General features: G+C 42.4%; 1 protein-coding gene across 1 annotated transcript; it reads left to right on the forward strand.

Moving 5' to 3' along the window:
* The first annotated feature begins 1999 nt into the window (after positions 1-1999).
* Positions 2000-22586, forward strand: pak4 (p21 protein (Cdc42/Rac)-activated kinase 4). Its single transcript, XM_061682297.1, is given in 12 exon segments — positions 2000-2132; positions 13390-13627; positions 14724-14896; positions 14971-15181; positions 16671-16682; positions 16684-16905; positions 17080-17523; positions 17645-17778; positions 18007-18133; positions 18401-18526; positions 18618-18752; positions 19565-22586. Coding segments are annotated over 11 exon segments (1941 nt in total). The 5' UTR covers positions 2000-2132; positions 13390-13426; the 3' UTR covers positions 19721-22586.
* Positions 22587-22830: the final 244 nt, after the last annotated feature.

Raw genomic sequence — 22830 nt, forward strand, 5'->3', positions numbered from 1 at the left:
ACTAGTATCATCTGTAGAGTCTTTGTAGAGCAAGGGGATGGGAAACCGAGCGACGCCTCGGATGCAGCTTCACTTTGCGACGTGATGTCACTTCCTGTGTTCGGAGTGACTGTTTTTGGGCGATTGCGACAATGATGGCGATGATAAACTATGCATTTATTCCAGTGTGGGTGTGGTTATTGTGACGTCATCGCGATGCCCAGAAAGCCGCCTAGAACGACACTGACCTGATAAGTATGTACGGTTATCATAGGCTGGTTTATCAGCAAGACAAAATCCCACTGTTCTTAAATGTATTTCAAAACAAAACAGTCAGCTATAGAGTACCACAGGGGTCAGTTGTTGGACCCAAGCTCTTTTTTATTGTACATTAATGACTTAGTCAATGCATCTACTTTGGGGTATCTCATTTGCTGATGTTGCAACATTGTTTTATTCTGTATCAAATATACAAGAAGTAATGCAAATGGTAAATTATGAGTTAGAAAAAAAAAAATATATATATATATATTTTTAAAAGTGGCTTGATAGCAACAATCTCAAGAAGACACATTTTAGATTATTTAATGACGTAATGACAAATTATGTGTCAGTAAAAAGAGATAAGATGAAAATTCCAATTGTATAGGAAACCACATTTTTAGGAATCGTGATTTATAAAGTGCTTAGCCGGAAGTCTTTCACAAAAAAGAATATGGCAAAAGCCATTGCGGTTTTAAATAAAGTAAAATTTAACAAATATTAAAACTGAGCATGGACAATACTAACAGTTCTCCTTTACTATGCTAGTACAGTATTCTACATAAAACCTCAAACAATGACTGCTATGCAGTACATATTTTGAACACTAGATGACAGCGTTGCACAGTGGGAACCAAGGAACGGAATACCAGAAAAAGCCACATTTTGCGTTAGTGAAACGCAAATTAAATAAATATTTTTGGACTCCTATGTGTTATACAAGTAAAATATATCCCTTGAATTATATAAATCATGTTATGATCTTTTTTTTTTTTTTTTTACTGTGGCTATTGCTCAGAAAGAAGAAAATAGGATGGCAACATAATCAGCCAGATCGCTAGTGATTCACGAAACTAAAAAAAAAATAATAATAAAAATGTCGTGTTGAACCGCTTTCACCGCCTGTTATTTTTTTGTTTCCTTTACGCTTGATGTTTTTCATCTGTTGCATTTGGAGGCCTAGCATGTGTAAAAGCAAAGGATGCTAGGACAAGACTGGAACCAAACCGGAAAACCAGACCATAAGAGACTTCTACCTCCAAATCTCACATCCTTTTAGTCAGTTCTGAGAACTCGAACAGCTTCCAATAAGACACATTCGAAGTCAAATAAAAACAATATTAAATGTGTTTATGTCAATGTCGTGGGAATATTTTTTAAATTATTGTTTTATTCCAAATATCTTCACATTTTTCCAATATTAGTGAATATTCTCATCCTGTACTTTTTTCCAATATTTGAGTATTTTTTTTTCTAATCAATGTGCAGTTTTTATCTCACATTTTTCTATTTGTAACGAATATAGGTTTTTCTAATATTTATGTATTATTGTCTAAGATTTTTCATCATTTTTTCAATATCTTTTTATCGTTTGTAATATTTTTCCAATTTGTGTATTTGTTTGTCTGATATTCTTCAATATATTATTAAATTTTTCCATCTCAAATATTTCTATTTTTTTAACACATATATTTCCCAATACAATATTTGTGTATTTTTCCTCGAATTCTTTCACTTATTGCCCAATATTATTATCTCTATATTTATTTATAATATTTCTGGGGTATTTATGTAATTTTCCGATATTTGTTTCAACATTTGTGCATTTTTTTCCTCGGGTACCTTTCCATTTTTTCCTATTTGCGTGCCGTCGTAACCGGGAAACGTCGTATGTCGTTCCGGTCAAATCAGTGGTCGTTGCCATGGCAGCGGCCTGCCAGTTTCCCGGATGTAGTCCCCCCACCATCCCGCCCCCTCCTGACGCTTCCAACATGGCGTCGGCAAAGTGAGACTTTGGGCTAATAGTTTGTTCTCAGCTCTGGTAAAAGTCATCCCGGGGCTCTTTTGCGCTCTTTGCGGCGCCACGGACTGTTCACCGGGGATCTTACGTGGTGAGCGAGCAATCTTTTTTTCTTCTAAAATGCGCAGCTTTAGCGGCAAGTTGTGTCCAAGTTTGAGGTGGAGAGGGGGGGGGGGGGGGGTGCTTTTCTCGTCCGTTTACCTGCTAGCTGTTGCTAACGTTAGCCTACTACCATTCCGAGTAGGACACTCAATCGCTCACTTTTTTCCGTCGTTTGTGCCACGCTACAATGTCACAAAAATGACATGTAATTGACGTTTAAATCCTCCTCAGCCGGTTTAGGGTACTTATTAAAAATCGAAGAAACACTTCCTGGTGGAGTTGTCGGACCAATAGAATTACAGCTGTTCATTTTCGACGACGTCTAAAAGCTAAATGACAAAATCTCTTCCTGTGTGTGTGTGTGTGTGTGTGTGTTGTGTGTGTGTGTGTTGCGTGAGTACCGTATCACGCATTCCCGGCATGCCACAGATTCACGGAAGAGGGGATGGTCGCCCCCCATTATTTTGACATATAGCCTGATACTGTTATTGACAAGGGATAGCAAGCACACTGGAACGTTTCAGAACTCAAGGAAGTTGAGAAAGCCTCCCAAATTTTCTTCCTACGTTGACCCAGCAATTTCCCGGCTTCGGTGGTAGTATTTGTGCTGGAATAGACACGGAAGGCGTATGAAGCCTGGGCAAATTTTGGATTAACGCTGTTGCTCATCCGTGTCTGTTTTCCATGTCACTGTTCCGTATTAATGGTCCTTGGGCTGAAACCATTAAAAAAGTCAAAGGAAAACGTCCACCCAAGTGGTCAAAAGTAGAAGAAAATAGAATTCATACAGGAGTTCCTATGGTCACAACTGGCACTCAATGCACAGACTGGCTAACCATGGAACGTTTTTGTGTAATATCACCTCTAGAAAATCTGTTTAAAAAAAAAAAAAAAAGCCTTCGAATTAGATTAAAACTATAACTTCTGCGGGGAAGCCCATCTCTGATGGCTGACAAGTTACAGTTAAGAAGATCCACTAATGAGCTGGTAAGGGTGGAAATTCCGAATGGTTCTCCAAAATTACCGTGATATTTCAAAGTTGCCCGAAAAACTCAACTTCAATAGCGCAAATGGAACATTATTGGTGACAAGAGCAGTAGAATAAGTCATGTACCCTTGTCATCTATTGTTTTTTCCTCAATTTAATTGTTTGGGAGGATTTTAGGGGCATTTGAAGTGCTCGTTCCATGTTTTTGTTTTTGTTTTAGAAAATTCCACAAAGATAATGGCCACTTTTTATGTTGCTACTTTTTTAAAGCCACACATTAATCGTCAAAGATACTAGTGTAGAATGTGAGGATGGGCACCCCAAGTGGACAAAAAAAATACCTGCTCCTCACATGCACATTTTGCCTTGGTAATGTTGTTTTAATAACAAAAAAACAATATTTATCCGATTAATTGATGGGTTAATAGGTAAAATACTGAATTCTAAAAATATTGGATAACTGCAGGCCTAAACGGTAGCAACATGGAGTGAAGCAAAGAAGTTGATCCACCATTTTTATGACTTATAAGGTAGTACAGGAAGTCCTCGATTTACTGGCGACGTAACACGAATTTCCGCGTAAGTCGGATTTCACCGGTAAAGTCGAAATTTACGGCGAAATACTTCTGTTACGGGTATTGTCCCACGTGATTGTGACAGCAAGCTCAGTGTGTGTGGGCGTGTGCGTCGATGTGTGAGTGAGACGGGACTGCGCAGGCGTCGTCTGGCGGGACTGCGAAGGAGGAAGGCGTGCGCGCCGGTGCGAGTGTGTACAGTAGCAAGTGTAGGGACGGCGACTGAGGAAGAGAAGCGATTAGTGGAGGAACCGTTGACGTCGAATGTGCAGAGGAACCAATAAAGCCATTAAAGCAGAAAATCGGTGCTTCGTGCGTTTATTGTTGCCGCCACCCATTTGCTGTTGCTAACCAAAACAGCAGCACTGAGAACCCCAATTCCAATGAAGTTGAAATGTTGTGTTGAACTAATTAATAATTACTTAACTAGTTTTGAATTAATAAAAACACAATACAATAATTTGCAAATCATGTTCAACCTATATTTAATTAAATACATTACAAATCCATGATATTTAATGTTCAAACTAATAAACTTTATTGTTTTTAGGAAATAATCATTAACTTAGAATTTTATGGCTGCAACACATTCCAAAAAAGCTGGGGCAGGGTCTTGTTTACCACTGTGTTACATCACCTTTTCTTTGAACAACATTCAATCAATGTTTGGGAACTGAGGACACTCATTGTTGTAGCTTTGTAGGTGGAATTCTTTCCCATTCTTGCTCGATGCACAGCTTCAGCTGTTCATCAGCTCCGTTGTCCGTTGTCGTCTTTTACGCTTCATAATGCGCCACACATTTTCAATGGGAGACAGATCTGGACTGCAGGCAGGCCAGTCGAGTACCCGCACTCTTTTACGACGAAGCCACGCTGTTGTAACACGTTGAATGTGGTTTGGCATTGTCTTGCTGAAATAAGCAGGGGCGTCCGTGAAAAAGACATCGCTTGGATGGCAGCATATGTTTCTCCAAAACCCGTATGTACCTTTCAGCATGAATGGTGCCTTCACAGATGTAGGTAGCCATAGTGGAGTTTCAAGTTGCACTTACGGATGTAGCGCCGAACTGTATTTACTGACATTGGTTTTCTGAAGTGTTTCTGAGGCGACGTGGTGATATCCTTCACTCATTGATGTCGGTTTTTGATGCAGTGCCGCCTGAGGGATCGAAGGTCACGGGCATTCCGTGTTGGTTTTCGGCCTCGACGCGTCCATGCAGTGATTTCCCCAGATTCTCTGAACCTTTTGATGATGTTATGGACCGTAGATGATGAAATCCCTAAATTCCTTGCAATTCTACGTTGAGGAACATTGTCCTTACACTGTTGGACTATTTTCTCACGCACTTGTTGAGAAAGAGGTGAACCTTGCCCCGTCTCTGAGCAATTCAGGGAAGCTCCTTTTCTCGCCAATCATGGCACCCACCTGTTCCCAATGAGCCTGTTCACCTGTGGGATGTTCCAAACAGGTGTTTGATGAGCATTCCTCCACTTTCTCACCTGTCCCAGCTTTTTTGGAACGTGTTGCAGCCATAAAATTCTCAGTTAATGATTATTTGCTAAAAAAAAAAAAAAAAAGTTTATCAGTTTGAACATTAAATGTCTTGTCTTAGTAGTGTATTCAATTAAATATAGGTTGGCCATGATTTGCAAATCATTGTATTCTATTTTTATTTGTTTAACACAACGTTCCAACTTCATTGGAATTGGGGTTATATTATTTCTGCGGATGTCTATGCGCGTTAATGCTGGGGGGAAAAAAACTGTTTCAAAGCTTATTTAGTATCAGGAGAAATAAAGCAAATCTCGGAAGGGTAAAAAAATGTTTTGAATAATGTCATCATCATTTACTTTTATGGAAATCTGAATTTTGTGAATACAAATCTGAGATTTTACTTTTAAGGCCGTTCCCCCATGTTAACGCTTGAGTTTGTGCAGATTGGTCTTATGTTTTAATGTTAGAACTTGTTGCTGAATTTCTGTGGCAGCACTGCCGCCAGTCGCAGAATTGTTTGAGCGGTGGCCCCCAGCACCGGGGAGGCATGAAGCGGCAAGTTAAGCTGATGAAATAAACACACCGAGAATCCAGTCAGTACGTAAGCAGCACAAAGGCTGGGAGGCACGGCCAGGTTTGTTGCCTTTGAAGGGCCGGATGGGGGGGGGGGCGTTCACTGGAATGACCACAGGAGCCAATATCAACACCCCACCCCCTGCACCCACCCACCGCCACAGTTGGACATTCAGGAATAAAGGCAAAAATACACAAAAGATACGCAAAAACATTACAGAGTCAGCGTGAACTCTTATCAAGGCCGCTAAACGCTCCCGCTGCATTCCTCTGTGTTGTCGTCAGGCTTTTTTTCCCCTCCATCACGTACATGTGGTGGTAATGCTAAAAGACAGAGTTTCAATGCCAATCGAGAAAAGTCAAGGTCGGACGTGCTCTTTACAAATGCACAACACACAGCGTTAGAAAGTTCGACATGGTCTGACTTGGGCCTCAGTGGTGTTGTAACACTAGGGAACAGGGGTGGGAGTCAACAAGCTGTTTGTTTTTGTTTTGTTTGTGTGAACGTCCTTTGAGAGGAATATTCCGTATGTCTCTGCGTTTCAATGTATACCACAACACGTCTATTGTCTCTCGGGATGCACCATCACCGTGGCCTTTAAACACCATTAAATGGTTTACAGTATCTGCAACTTTTCCCCATTGAGGGACTAATAAAGGTTTTCTTACTTTATGTATACCTTGTGTAACCATAAGATGGAGGCAGACATTTTCTGGCTTCAGAGGTAGTATCGGTCATAACAGGCGAAATGGTGTCTGCAGCCCCTTCACGTTGTCTGTAAAATCTGATGTGCTCCCCATGTTGCTGTTCTGTATAAACATAAGTTCTCATTGACAGTCCCAGGTACGATAAATGGAATATTCTCCTGATGGTAAACTAGGGAAAAGTGCCTGGAGAGGCAGAAGTCCTACATATGGCATTCATTGACCTGGAGAAGGCCTAAGCTCGAGTGTGAGAGCGGAGTCCAAAAAGTATGCGAGGATAATCGAGGAATCCTATAGGAATATCACAACTGGAGTAACAAGCATTGTGGGAACAGCAAATAGTTTGGAAATAAAGGCTGAAATCCATCAAGGATCCGCTCTTCGCCCACTACTTTTCAACATCGTTTTTGATGTTGTGATCAAAGCTGTTAGGAACCCACCATTGTATTAAATTTAAAGCGCCAAGTACATAAATAAGTGGTTCGACCAACCTTGATGTACCGATTTGGAAGCAGCACCACTGAAGAAAGTCGAAGAAAAGAAGCTTGACGTTACAGAAATGAAGAAGTCCAGATTGATGAATGGAAGTGACTAAAAAAGGGAGTCCGGAGAAGATAACCCGTTTCAAGACATTACAAGAAGCGAGACTGAGGTGGTTTGGATGTCTGATGTGGACAACTGAAGGACGGCATGTAGTGATGGAGATGGAAGTAGAAGGGACTTGAAAACAAGGAATCAAATGGAAAGACTGCCAAATAAGATGTCAAAAGGGAAGTGGATAAAGGGGTTCAATCCCGGGTTCAATCCCCGGCCCCCGCCTGTGTGGAGTTTGCATGTTCTCCCCGTGCCTGCGTGGGTTTTCTCCGGCCACTCCGGTTTCCTCCCACATCCCAAAAACGTGCATGAATTGGAGACTCTAAATTGCCCGTAGGCATGACTGTGAGTCCGAATGGTTGTTTGTTTCTATGTGCCCTGCGATTGGCTGGCAACCGGTTCAGGGTGTACCCCGCCTCCTGCCCGATGACAGCTGGGATAGGCTCCAGCACGCCCGCGACCCTAGTGAGGAGAAGCGGCTCAGAAAATGGATGGATGGAAGAACATTTGGAGAAGGGTCACACAAAACGGCAACCCGGAATAAATAAAACTTGGAGGAAGAAACTGTTCTCTATAAATAGTTCTGACATGGGATAAGAGTACAAGTTTTTCCGGCTTCGGGGGTAGTATCAGAATTGTAAGTCTCACATAGCATTTGCAAAAGCCAGAAATCTCTTCGCTTTTCTTATGTCGTTGTTATGTATAAACAAACAGTATGGGTGCGACGGTACAGGTGACCCGACGAGCGGTCAGTTCCTCGATTTTTGGGCCACATTTCGGTTCATTTTCGGTACGAGTTTTGTGGATAAAAAGAACAACTTTTTTCTCCCTCAAAATGATCTTGGCAAAAACTGGATTTCCTAGTAGTACTGAATATTAACAGTTATTTTAAGTTGCGCGTGGGTTGATTGGCTGCAGGCATGACCGCACGCGACGCTCGATTTTGACAACCTTGAACATTGAGCAGTTTTCTTGAACCTCACATCGTCAGCCACAGAAAAGATTTGCAGATCTTGAGGAATAAATGCTCCCACTGCGCGGTGTGTCCAGCAAGCGTTCCGTCAGAATACGAGCACAGAGACGCCGGCTACAGTGCACGTTATGTGCGTGATTGAAAGTTGCCCGAGGATCTCATCGTGAGTCGGTGCGCTGCTGCCGTGTCGTGAGTTGATGTGAGAGATGCTAACCTTCCTGAGAGCACATTTGACCTTGTGAACTGTGTGCGTGTGTGAGTGTGTCATAGGCTATCTCACATTCCTCAACCTGCTGCTGGAAGCTTACCGCCATTGGCTACGTCCCTGCGTGCTTTCGTTTAAAAGAAGCCACGTGATTGGCCACTCCTGAGCCAACCAGTTTTTGTCTTTTGCTGAATTTTTTTTTTTTCTCCTTTGTACTTAAACTAACATTTGTCACATTTGTTTGTTTGTTAGTTGAGAAGGAAAGTGACTTGTGGTGGATGTTTGTGTTAGCTTGTACACGTGAGATTTTACACTTAACTGAATGGCTGCCGAAAGTGACTCATTAAGACTTAAATGTTGAGCAGCCACTTGTCATCAGCCTCCGTCAATGCTGATAGCGATTAGGTTGACCAGTTTGAAAATATAACTCATGTTCGTTTCCCTGGTACGCCAACTGTGTTGAACCATCAAAAATATATACAATATATGGAAAAATAAGACCTAAATAAATAAAACAGAAAAAATAGTTGAAGCCTAATTTTTATAGGTATTTTTGAAGCTTTTCAAACTTTAAAACAGTCAATTTCACCTGCAAATCTAGAAAAATATTAATTCTAAGATATTTTAATGATGTAAAAATTGTCTTGTTGTTTTTAAAAAAATTCAAATTTCAGGGTTTTCAACGAACGTTTTGCACTAGTCCCACCCAACTTTTCTTTCTTGGGTGCACGAGCACAAAAGTTAGGTGCACCCAAATTTTCGACCGCATCGCATTGAACGCCGCAGTTTTACAGGTTCCCTCTAAAATAAATAAAATAATAATCATAGCTGCCTGTTTTTTAGGCAACATTGACTGGTAAATGATTATCTAACCATCTGACTTACATGAAAAGTGTTGGTGCTTCAAGTGCTCCATGTCAGAGCGTTGGTTTGGACCTTCGGACAAATCAGGCCTTAACGTAACATTTTTCAAGAAGTTTTGAGTTGTTCTTTTCATCTTATCATCCTTCTCTCGATTCACTCGCTCGATGTCACAAGCCACAGAGGATGCAAGGGGTAGCTGACCAAATGTTGCCTGCCTAAAAATACAAACAACTTTTGTACAGCGAGGCGTACATTTTGAACGTCTGACAGACCATCCACTAACATTTTTGTCTAGTGTCATCAGCGACGCCTGGCGCACGTCTCGTCACGATTTAGTCATCAAAGATTATTATGCTCGTCATTTGTCACGTCGTCGTGAAAAAAAGGGCCGTCAATCACGTCATTTCGTCATCATCGTCGTCGACAAAAACAACACTGATGGACAGTTTTGTCATTGTGACATGCTCATGCAAATCTTCTGAATAGATTCACCATCTGGCCGAATCGATTCACCTCGTGGCCAGTGGGGGGCGCTTTGTGTGTGATTCGTGTTGTGTGGACGGAAGCCGCACGTCACCAAACAACGAAATGGTGACTAAAGCGAAGCACAGCAGCAGCATGAAGCGAGGGGCTTCTACTTTAAAATCTGACGTTTGGGCTCATTTTGGATTCCTCTGTCAATCTGGAACACAGAAATGGACAAAAGACACTCGAACAACAGAGGCAATAAATGAACGGAGTTTGACGGTGAAAGTACATTTGTGTCACAATTTACTTGTAATTATTTGTGTATTTGTACTTCTTACTGAATCAATACCGGGGCTTTTAAATCAATATCGAATCGCAACCGAAAGAATCGACGTTGAATCGAATTGTGACCTAAAGACTCAAAATCAAATCGAATTGTGGGGTTCTTAACAATGCCGAGCCCTGAGAATGTATATATTGTGTGTGTGTGTTTATTCATCTTTCAAGTATTTTTTTAAATTAAATGTTCTTATTTGTATTTAATTTACCCTTATTGTAATCCTTTTTGGGGAAATTCATAATAGTACAACAATTATTTTTAACAGTGATGCAGTATTTATACTTTGTTCAAAATATTATACTCATTCCCATTATCACGTCTGCTTTTACCTCAATGTTGGGTTTCATTTTTTTTCTGCTTTCACAGCAGGTCACATTGATCTGGAAACATTTGTGAGGCTCATCAATGCAACTATTGGGACAATATCCGATTGCTCTATGAGACTGATCACAATGAACAATGTTTCTGATTCTGTTTGAACAACTGTAGTGCATGTACACTGACAGCCTCATCATCTTACCTTATTAGCTAAAGGAGAGTGGCAAAATATTAGATGCAGAGTACTTCCGTGTTCGACAAGTTGTCTAATTTTGTCCTTGCTGATCTTTTCCAAAGGGGAGTAGTTTGGGGCGTCCCACCCTCAGGTGTGTTTATATGACCTTTGCATGACACTGACATCTTGCCTGCTTGTCCATATATGACAGAGTAGAAATATCCCTCTTGGGTCCTTTTTAACACGTTTTGTAGCATTTTGTTCGTCCGCCCTTGTTTGTTGTTCCCATTTTGAAAAGCTAGGAGCAGACGAAAGAGGGGGAAAAAAAAAACATTACTACGTGAGTAATGTAAACTTAGTCAGTAGTACGCAATCGTGTGATCTTGTGTTTATGTTCTGGTAAAATGACAGTCATCTGTTTTTACTGTCAAAATGTTGGGCCCAATAACAAAGGTGTAAAAGGACACCCGTAGAAACTTCCCATTATAACTGTAGATGATCGCTTGTGTTTTATGGAAGCCCGTGAACTACTCCTCTCCGTTTTGATTATTTTAGTTCAACGTCTAGTCTTAACACTGTCCACATTTTTTTCATTTGCTGATGCCAAAGTGCAGGTTACAAACGTGATTTCGGCAAGTGGCTGCCTGGCTTTGAAAGTCAAGTCGTGGCTTTGTCGTGGAGTACGTTTTCACAAGGACAAGCGCGATGAGCAACCCTGTATTTCGGGTTGTTTACATTGGCCTTATCAGCCGACGCCGGTGCCATTCTGGCCTTCAGACGGCGAGCTATGCGAGATCGGCCTCTGAAGAGCCTCTGACTGAAAATAATTACGTGCCGGCGAGGTATTGTGCGATGAATGTTTTACCGCCCTCGATGATAGGTTGCAGAATAAGTAAAACTCTGAGCGAGTGACAGGGGGAGCTCGTGTACGTCGGTGTTAAATCATTACCAAGTACTGTGCATCTGGAAGTATTCACAGTGCTTCATTTTGTTTTGCTACAGCTTTATTACAAAATTGAATAAATGGAAAGTGAAGTGCTGTGAATACCTTCCAGATGTTCTCTCCACTGGAACCTCTGTGGTCCGGCACAATCTGTTCTTGCAGCGAGTAGGAGCACAGTAAGTACATCGTGGCGATGTTGTGTGAAACACGTTTCTATCTCTCTATCCATCCGTCCATCCATCCATCTATGGAAATGGAATGAGGTCAGCGTGCTCATCAGATGATTTTCGACATCCTTTCTCACTGCTCGGCCAGGCGAACATGCAACTGGGAGAGCGAGGGGGAGGTATCTGTGCAGGTTGAGGAGGGGGATTGTGGGCAATGAGGAGTACAGTATTCCGCCGCGATATTGTGGAATTTGAAGCTATCGTTTTTTTTTAACAATTCATGCAGTATTCAGTCAAGTCCAAATTAGCGTTGCGCACCTTCAGTGTAGTACTATGTTGTCCCACGACATGCCGTGCAGCACCGAGCGCCCCAGGAAGAGATGCAGCGTAATTAACAGCAAGTAGACGAGGCAGAAGATCCTCAACTACTGGAATTTCCAGAGATAGTCTTTGTTCCCACTGAGCAGAGAGAATTTGTTATGCATGTTATGTCTCTGTGTTAAAGTAGCAGTTGTTCGAAGGTTCATAACTACCAAAACATCGATGCTAATTTCAGTTAGCCCTCTAAGGCATTTCACATCATAAGTTAGCACTAAGCTAGCAGCCCTTTTTATTTTGGTGTTTAAATCTACGTTTCATTCTCTTTTGATTTGTGTCAGTTTTACAGTAAATTAAGAGAGGGAGTGACAAATAGAGAAATTCAGGCCTCTATATTTCCTTCTTTCACGTTCATAACTCAAAGCTAGTATATTTTTTTTCCTGTTATTTGGGGAACTGTGCCAGCCAGTCTTCTTTTTCTTTCCTCAAAGTGAATTTACACGATAGTCTCCCATTTCTTGACAGCAAGAAACTGAGAACGGGTGCTGAAGAATACATGTAAAAGTGTGTTTAAGTTTGAATGGGTTTCAAGCTTTCGGGAGGGGTAACACCGAGTGTTTTTAAAACTGTTTTTGAATACAGTATGGCCTCTATTGCGGCTGGGGCTGGAACTGATAAACGGGTTTACTGTCGATGGAGGTAAGAAGACGTCTGATGCAGTCACGAGGGAGGTTTGCCGTCTGCGTGTGAGCTGTCGACACGCTCGTTAGCTGGGCAGAGAGGCATGTTGCAGCAGAGGCACCCAGACACTTTCACTGCGAGCTGTTAACTCTAAATGTACGTTTTAAAGTTAATTATAGTTCAAGAAGCCCCGTGGTTAAGCACTATCAACAGACTGACACGTCTTTAGCGCTTTGTCATTAAAGTATTGCTATCCTCAATTGTTCTTGGTCTGTCACTCATGCTCTGCATTGCTAAATTCCTCTTTTTTTATGGTTCTAGCCTTCATGGTTCTCACTTTTATTGTCCGAGCATCCCTGTTCCTGCCGTTAATGTTTTTAGCCTTCATTATGCCGCCTTCCATGGTCTGAGACCATTATTGATCCTAGCTCACGTGGTCCTGGCCATTCTCCACAGTCCTCTTCTTAATGGCCCTAGCCTTTATGATCCTGGCTCCCATCATGCTTCTTGCCTGCATGGACCTAGTCTACCTGTTCCTCCCCTTCAAGGTCCTAGTCTTTATGATCTTAGCCCTTACGGTTCTCTCCTTCATGGTCTCGGCCTACCTGTTCCTCTCCTTCTTGGTCCTAGCGGTCACGGTCCTAACTTTTGTGAATCTGACCTCCATGTTCCTCATCTTTGTTGGCTTGTGGTCTTCTCCTTTATGATGCTAGCAATCATAGTCCTCTGCTTTTGGCAAAGTCTGCATGCAGGTGCTTCACATTCTCACTGCATGTGCTGAACATCTGTGTGACACAGTCATCCATTGTTGTTCTAGAAAAATTTGCACACCATGAGTGACGTCGTCATTTCTCCTCCCCGCAGCTCTGATGCTCGGCTGTTTGCCGCCACGGCCGCCGCCATGTTCACCAAGAAGAAGAAGTCGCGCATCCAGATCTCGGCGCCGTCCAACTTTGAGCACCGCGTGCACACCGACTTTGACGAGCAGGAACAGAAGTTCGTGGGCCTGCCGCGCCAATGGCAGTCGCTCATCGAGGACACGGCCAAGAGGCCCAAGCCCTTCATCGACGCCACCGTCATCACCACCGTGGACCCGCACAAGGTGGGACCGGTGCTGTGGCTTCAAAACTCATTACAGTGGATTTTCAAGTGGGAACTTACTATCCTACACTAGTCATAAAGTCACAATTGCAGTATATATTTGTATCAAAAGCACTTGTAGGCCAGAAATATGAAACAATCAAATGAAATACAGTAATTACGGTGCCAGCTGAGCCTGCCTTCTTGGACAGAGTTTTCTTTTTTCCTATTGTTTCCCCAATAGATATGTATTTTTTTCTGTTTTGTTTTTTTTTTTTTCAGTATGGTATTTTGCACCTTATATTTTTGCATGTATTTGTCTTAAACTGAGGACCTCCTGAAATTTTGTATTTTGTCAAATATTTGTTTTTTTTGCCTTTTTTTTAATCCATTATTTGTGTAATGTTTCTATATTGTTCAGATTTTTCATTTTCTTCTAATAATTTTATATTTTGTGTCATATTTTTCATTTTCTTCCCAATTTTCTATTTTTCCAATTATAGTGTATTTTTACGTCTATTTTTTACTAATATATATATATATATTTTTTTTTTTTTCTCTCGATATTTGGATTGCCTATATGCATTTTGTCTATTTTAAAATGATTTCAAATATATTTATCTTTAAATTATGTTTTGTACAATTTTTTCCATTTTTGAAGTTTTCTGAAATATTTTTATAATTTCTCATCGTAAACCAAGGACCAACATGCAATTATTTAGTACATTTTTTTGACTGCTTTAAATGTTTTTCTTTTAAAAATGTTTATTGATGTACTATTTTTACATATATAATTTATTTTTTTATTTTTCGGCTAATCATTTTTATTTTTCATATTTTAAATAGTTTGTGTATTTTTCATTTTTTTCCCTATTTTTCCTATGTTTATTTTTTCTTCTAGTGTGTTTCTCTTTTTAATTTAGTATTTAAAAATTGATTTTTTTTTAAATTTTGTAAATTTTCTTTGATTTTTATTTATTATTATTATTTTTAATGTATTTATTTTTGTTCGTAAGGCACTGAGCGTGTTCCTAAGCTCGGCACCTAGCATATCGGAACTTGCCCGAGAACGCTCTGAGTAGACGGCTCATAATTGTTTAATTCTTCTTTGTCTTCAGACAATCGTGCGCGGCAACAAGCTGGGGGTGGACGGCTCTCTGACTTGGCTTCTGGACGAGTTTGACAACATGTCGGTGACCCGCTCAAACTCGTTGCGACGGGGCAGCCCCCCTGTCCAGCCTCGCCAGGAGAATGGAGACCCCCACCAGCAGCAGCCCTCGCACTCAGACAGGTGAGTCGGAAAAATTAAGATGCAAAGAAATTTCCCAAAACACTTGGGGACTACTTGTGCATTTTCGTTTATAGAGAACGCCCCAGGCCGGACCCCCAGGGCGTAGGTGACCCCCGCCACGGTCAGCACGCCCTGCGCGGCTCTCAGCGAGGCGACGGGGTCCTCGCTCGGCCTCAGCAGCGACCCCGAGGCCAAGAGCCAGGCCGGGGCCACAGAGACAGACCGGGTTCTGGTCCCCCGCCGCCACCCCCTCACAGAGACAGAGAGCATCAGGACCAGAACCAGGTTAGACCCCGGATGGAGACACACGACACACCTGACCCAGTTTAATTGTATATTTTGTTTTGCCTAACATCTTTGTATTTTAAGATACCGTATTTTCCGGACTATAAGTCGCTCCGGAGTATAAGTTGAACCAGCCAAAAAATGCGTAATAAAAAAGGAAAAACATATACAAGTCACACTGGAGTGAGTATTAAGTCACATTTTTGGGGGAATTTTTTTTTGGGATAAAATCCAACACCCAAAACAAACATTTCATCTTGAAAGGGAATAGGCTGAATAGGTGTACGGTATGCTAACGTAACACATTCAGCGAACGTTACATGACGCAAAAACAACGAACTGAGAACGTGCCTGGTATGTTAACGTAACATTTGAACAGTTATTCAGATAACTATAGCATAAAGAACATGCTAACAAGTTTACCGAAGCATCAGTGTCACTCCAAATCACTAAATCCAATGAAATCTTCGTCCTCGGTGTCACTTCTAAACAACTCCGCCAACTCCGGAGGTAGACGATGCGCCGCTTCCTCTTGTACGTCGCTTTCGTCAGGCCCAGAGCGCCCTCTTGCGGTTGTCAGTGTGAAAATAACGTGAAATTATATAATAATGCGTTAAGTCGCTCTGGAGTATAAATCGCACACCCGGCCAAACTATGAAAAAAAAAAACTGCGACTTATAGTCCGAAAAATACGGTAATTTTCGTAATTTGAATTTGTGTAATAAAATGTAATTTTAATATATTCTCAAATATTGTGTATACAGTTTGTGTATTTAATCTTTTCTTCATCTTTTGGTGTATTTTTTGATTCATATTTCCATGTTTTAAGGAAAGTCATAATTGTAAGTAAAACACTTTTAGGCAGTAATTACAAAACAATCAAATAAAAAACTGTAAGTACACACGGTCCTGAGACCATCATAAAGTGAGGACACCCCGTAATTTTGAGTCATATTTTTTGCCCAATATTTTTGCTTTTCATATTTTTCTATTTGTGTATTTTTTGTCTATTTTCTTAATTTTTGTAATATTTCATATTTTCCCCCTCGTATGTTTTATTTTTCCAATATTTATGTATTTTCTTGTATATTTTACAGTATAATTTTTTAAACAAATGTTCTATTTCTTTCTAATATCGGTCTATTTTTCTCAATAATTGTGTATTTTTCTGACATTTGTGTACAGTGGACCTCCGCTGTTCGCAGGGTTTAGGGACCTAGCCTGACTGCAAATCACACAAATCTGCTAACAATTTACGCTCTTAAAAATTGCCACAATATGTTTTTTAAACGCGGGAGTTTCCGCAAATAAGGGACGATTGGTTTCCCCCAAAAATCAGTTAATAGGTTTTAGAATAGAATATAATTTGCGAATGCGGAAATTCAAATATGTGGGCAACCACTGTATTTTTTTCCAGCATTTCAGTATTAATATTTTTCATAATTCTTGTTTATGCAGCGTTCTTTATTGCAACACTTGCTGTCTTCAGGATCAGCTGGTCCCGCCGCGACCCGCATGGTGAGCACAGGCCAAAGTCCAGCTACCGGGTGCGGGACGGCAGCCCCCAGTCCCCCCGAGAAAAGAGGCCTCTCTCCGGGCCCAACATCCGCACCCCACATCTGCCGGTGACCGACGGGGTGATGAAGACGGCACAGCAGACGACGCGGCCGTTCAACACGTATCCTCGAGCGGAGAGCGACGGGGGACGCAGCCCCACTGGGCCGGTAAGCAAAAATATGCTTGTTGACATGTACACGACAAGACAACATCTGAATGTGCGAATGTGACGTCAAGCCTTCGCGGTCTTCTTCATAATCCTCGTCGGTGTCTTGATGGTCCTGGTCTCGCTTTTTGTTTTCTCGTTTTTGTGACAATGCTCGTCCGTGTCCTCCTTCCAGCCGGTGCATCCCCACGAGTCATCCCCTCAAAATGGCCCCTCCATCCCCCGGCGAGGCTCTTCCGGCTCCAAGCCCCCCGTCGGCCACCCTCACCACAGCTCGTCGCATCCCGACGTGACGCCCGAGGCCGGCCAGCAACCGCACACCCCTCACCCCAACGTGCCGGCGCCGCGGCCGCCCGCCCCCTCCGGCCTGCCGCCGCCCCCCGAGGCCCGCTCCCCGCAGAGGGAGCCGCAGAGGGTGTCCCACGAGCAGTTCCGGACGGCTCTGCAGATGGTGGTGGATCCCGGTGACCCGCGCACCTACTTGGACCACTACATCAAGATCGGAGAGGGCTCCACGGGCATCGTGTGCATCGCCACCGTCAAGACGACGGGAAAACTGGTTGCGGTGAAAAAAATGGACCTGAGGAAGCAACAGCGCAGAGAGCTTCTTTTCAATGAGGTAACAGCTAACAGCCGCAAAGTAAAAAAAGAGTCCGTTTTGTAACATAACAAAATGTCGAAAAAGTAAAGCACTGCGAATAGTACTTTGCCCTCCTCACCGTCTCTCTGTCTGTCTTCAGGTGGTGATCATGCGTGACTATCACCACGAGAACGTGGTGGAGATGTACAACAGCTACCTGGTGGGCGACGAGCTCTGGGTGGTCATGGAGTTCCTGGAGGGCGGCGCGCTCACGGACATCGTGACACACACTAGGTGAGAGCTATCCCGAGCCATCTTTGCCCATTGGAATGAACAGAAGTGCCTTTGATATGTACAAACCCCTGAAAAAACACCAACAAAAGTTTTTGTCGTGTTTTGAATCAAGAAAAATAGCACTGTACAGTATTTTACGTCATAAAAACATCCAGTAGTCATAATGTAATTAAATTTAATTTACAGAGTTAAACAATTTGTGCCTGTCATCCTTCCGCCCGCCTCCAGGATGAACGAGGAGCAGATCGCCACCGTGTGTCTGTCCGTCCTGAAGGCCTTGTCGGTGCTGCACACGCAGGGCGTCATCCACCGCGACATCAAGAGCGACTCCATCCTGCTCACCCACGACGGCCGGGTACGACTTCCCGGGCGTCTGTGGCACGCTTTCGTCAAAATACCCCAAAGATCAATAATTACACCACGCCGTACACTTTGGTATCACGTAAATTTGCCCTACTTTGACATCACAGTGGGGCAGAAGGGCTCGCTCACAGGCAGATTTTCAGAAGTAGGCACCTAAGCAAAGATTGACTTGGTTCTTGAAGTTCACGCTTGTCTCATTTAAGATGGCTGGAAGAAATAAACTGTCTTATACTCACCTTTTTTGTGTGCGTGTGTCCAGGTGAAGCTGTCCGACTTCGGTTTCTGCGCTCAGGTGTCGAAGGAAGTGCAGCGCAGGAAGTCTCTGGTGGGCACGCCGTACTGGATGGCGCCCGAGCTCATATCGCGACTTCCCTACGGACCCGAGGTATCGTTCCCGCCTCCTTTTTCACCTGATGTTAGGACCTCCAAGAAGACCCTCGTTCCACTTTGCGTGTCTGTGGTTTCCCCCCATCCAGGTGGACATCTGGTCCCTGGGCATCATGGTCATCGAGATGGTGGACGGGGAGCCGCCGTACTTCAACGAGCCGCCGCTCAAGGCCATGAAGATGATCCGAGACAACCTACCACCCAAACTCAAGAACCTGCACAAGGTACAGTCACTGCTAGATAACGAGTGGACAGACACATTTGGGGGGCAGGGGGGGGCGGCGACGTCCAAAGAGTCGAAAATGTATTGATTTATTTTAATGGACTAAATGATTAAACTTTCTATTCAGTAAAGATTGGTAATCGCCTATTCTTCAGTGGAAGCCATTACACATCAGAGTCAGGACGTTTTACCATCGTAAAGCCTTTATTAACTGTACGGACGATGTTTGTGTTAACATTTGAACAGTCCATGAAAGAAGCATTCTGAGTTCCTTTCACTGGAGCTCGCGGGCAAATATTTTGGACATTTCCAACTTTGTGGGAACAGTTTGGAGATGGCTCCTTCCTCTTCCAACATGACTGTGCATCAGTGCACAAATCAAGGTTCATAAAGCAACGGATGAGAGTTTGATGGGGATGAACTTGACTGGCCTGCACAATCCTGATCTCAACCCGATAGAACACTTTTGGAAAATTGGAGCGGAGAGACTGGCAGCCAGGCCTTCTCGTCCAGCATCAGTGTGTAACCTCAGAAATGCGCTTGTGGAAAAATGGTCATAAACTCCCATTAAAAACACTCCTAAACCTTGAGGCAAACCTTCCCAGATGAGTTGAAGCAGTTATAACTGCAGAGGGTGGACCAATGTCAAATTAAACCCCGTGGATGAAGAATGGGAAGTCACTTAAATTCATATCTGAGTCAAGGCAGGTGAATGAATACTTTTGGCAATATAGTGCGTTTGTATTCTTTTTTTTATGGATGTCATATTGTATGTTTGTTACATGATTATTTTTGGATATGATTGTTTTGCAGGTGTCCCCGGTGCTGAAGGGCTTCCTGGACCGCATGTTGGTGCGCGACCCGTCTCAGCGCGCCTCCGCCGGGGAGCTGCTAAAGCACAGCTTCCTGAGCAAGGCCGGACCGCCGTCCTGCATCGTGCCCCTCATGAGGCACAACCGTGTCAGATGAGGACTACTTGTACAGTTTGGCCTTTTCTACTGTTGGGGGTGGGGGGGGGGGGGGTGCGTGCATGGTTGCTTGTTTGTTCTTCCCTGGATACAAAGCAATAATTTTGGCTGAGTTTGTGTGTGTGTGTGTGTGTGTGCGTGCGTGCGTGTGTGTGTGTGTGTGTGTGTGTGTTCACGACTCAAGCACGAGTCTTACTGTTAATGGAAAGAGCACGTACTGTAACCTGCCTAACCTGGAACTTTTATTATTATTTGGACCCGGCTTGGATTTTAAGAGCGGACGGGAGAGCCTTGGCCTTGTCTCGGTCCCGGTTTCTGTCCCGCCGGGACTTTTGACTACTGAGCGACGCACGCCAGCGGGAAAACGAGCAAAACATGAAGTCAAAGGTAAACACTGGAGTTGATATTGTTGCTTTTCTGTATGGGAATATGAGTGTCACTGTCATGTGGTCCTGATTTGATTTTAATGTTTATGATGATTTTGGTATGATGATGATGATTTTTTTTCAAGCACTGTCAACACTAGAAGCTGCACACACACTTACACACTTATACACACACAAGCCACAACATGACTGCAATGTATTGAATTAGACACAAAAACAAACAAGTCTTTCAAACATATACTGTAACAACCACTTATACACACACACACACACACACACACACACACACTGGTTGTCATGTGGCTGCTAGGTGTACATACATACTATTTTTTTTATTAACTTTTTAGATCACACGAATTTTGTACAAAAAAAGAGAATAGATGAGGCTGATATTTGATCTAGCGATGATGAGTTGTGATATCTTTCCAAACGGTGCTTCCTTTTCCCTCGCTGACGTGAACAACAAACGTGATTTTATACCAAACAAAAGCAAGCATGGGTTTGGCGTGTAGCACAGAACATACGTGTTGTTATTTTTATACATGGACTTGTGCTTCTCATGTAGCAGAACGAGCTGGTACGTCCTGGTTTACCTCCCAAGCAGCAGGGGGCAGCGTGCCCACCTATCCTTTCTTTGTTTCTTTTTCTTGGCTGGAACGGAATGTTGGTTCACTTTTAGATTTTAGCTCCAAAACACTAACCAATCAGCGAGTCGGCAATTACGTTGTTTTTGTTTGTTTGTTGACTCGCGACTGAAGCGACAATCAGGTTTACTTGAAATTGGTAACCCCCCAAAAATGAAGAAGACACTAAGTTATCTACTCAAATTCAATTAATCAAATTGTATTTCAGTTCAGCAAACATTGACATAAAAAATCCTTGGTGGAGGTAATGAAACAACCTACATTCTATTCAGGCTAATGTGTTGCAAAAAAAAAGGCTCGCTAACTCTAGTTACAACAGCTAGCAAACTTTACATCAGGACGTTTTGGACTGTAGTTGTGAACGTACGAAAACATTGAAAACGCCAAAATGGTGTCCAATAGGCAAGACGTAACTACATTGTGCTCTATGCTGGCCTGCTAACGTGTCCCAGAAAGAGGCTAGCTAACACTGACTACTACAACTAGCTAGTTTATGCGATTTTAGGCCATTCTTGTTTGCCAGTGTTCCTCATGCTTTGAAAACATTTTCTCATATTTTTGAGTGACAAAATGGTGTCCGTAAAGTAACTAGGCTAGCTAACACTTAGCGACTGCAACTAGCTAGTTTTACGCCACAAGACCTACGATACCACATGTACGATAACATTCCTCGCACGATGAAAATGTTTTCTCGTGTTTTGTGCAACAAGATGTCGTCGAAGTAGAACATAGTTACATGCTGACATGCTAACTTGTCACAGAATAAAGGCTTCCTAACATTGGCAACTAGCTAGTTTTACAACATTTTAGACCGTGCTCATTTATGACATAATTTCCCGCATGTTGAAAACGTTTTCTTGTGATTTTGAGCCACAAACTGACATGGCTGTGTCTGAGAACGTGACTAGGTTAGTAGCTAACACTGGCAACTAGAACTAGTGGGTTTTATGTAATGTCCCACGACACTAAGACATGCGTCAACATTCCTTGCACGTTTAAATGTTTTTCGTTTTTGTGTAACAAGATGGCGTCTAAGAAGTAGAAAGAACATGGCGACATCGGAGAAAGTGACCAAGCTAGCTAACACTAGCTAGTTTTACGTCATGTCCTACGACACGTACGACAACATTCAAAGCACAATGGAAGTTATTTCCTTGTTTTTGAGCAACAATCACTTCCCAGTGCGAATTGTCTTTCATAAATATTCCCCGTGGATCTTGTTCCCGAATGTTTTCTTCCGTTGCCAGTGTCGCAACGGTGTTGCTGTTGGGGGTTTGAGTGCCTTCCTTGCCTAGCGTGGACGCTCTGACGTCATCGCTGGCCAAATGATGGGTCATCCTGGTTAATCCTGTGTAAATAGAAATCGAGATGAACTGTTCCACTTTTCTAGTTGATGATGTCATCAGCGTCTGTCTGTGTTGTCACTGGGATTGGCGAGAAAATAAAAACACTTCGCTTTGAAAATCCGATCTTTTCTTTTTTGGGAAAATACTCATTATGAATGTTGACTATCCATCTGGTTATCTGTCTTATCAGTCTATCGATTGTCAAAAAACGATGTCGTACATGTGCCAAGCCTGTATGCAGTGCTGTGGTGCTGCCCAGAAAATAACAGCACAACGCACAGAAGACGCCAAACTGCAGAAGAAGACAAAGCCGGTGACCAAAACAACAATTGACCACAAAGTCCTGCTTCTGCTGCTTGTTACTTTACACTTAACTACATCACAATATTGAATGTGTGTTACTTTGTGCCACAAAACTACTACACAGTCGATTAAGACAAATATGTCCAAATAAGTACATGTTGTTGCACCGCCCTTAATAATTATACAAATAAAATGCATTGTTTATAAATGTGTTTCTAGTTTCATACACTTGTATTGCATCTTATTGTGTAAAAAAAAAAATTATAATAATTTCCAGAGTTGGGGCTACTTCTTTTTTTAATTTTTTTTTTTAACTTGTCTAGTTGTTTACAATTTAAATTGGTACAGAGTAAAATACTTATCGTACGTTATAGTCATATATGTAGTACAAATCACGTCGCACAAGGAAAAATAATAGTTCGTTGTGGCAAA

The sequence above is a fragment of the Phycodurus eques genome, chromosome 7 (genome assembly GCF_024500275.1).
Source record: "Phycodurus eques isolate BA_2022a chromosome 7, UOR_Pequ_1.1, whole genome shotgun sequence".
Classification (NCBI taxonomy): Eukaryota; Metazoa; Chordata; class Actinopteri; order Syngnathiformes; family Syngnathidae; genus Phycodurus; species Phycodurus eques.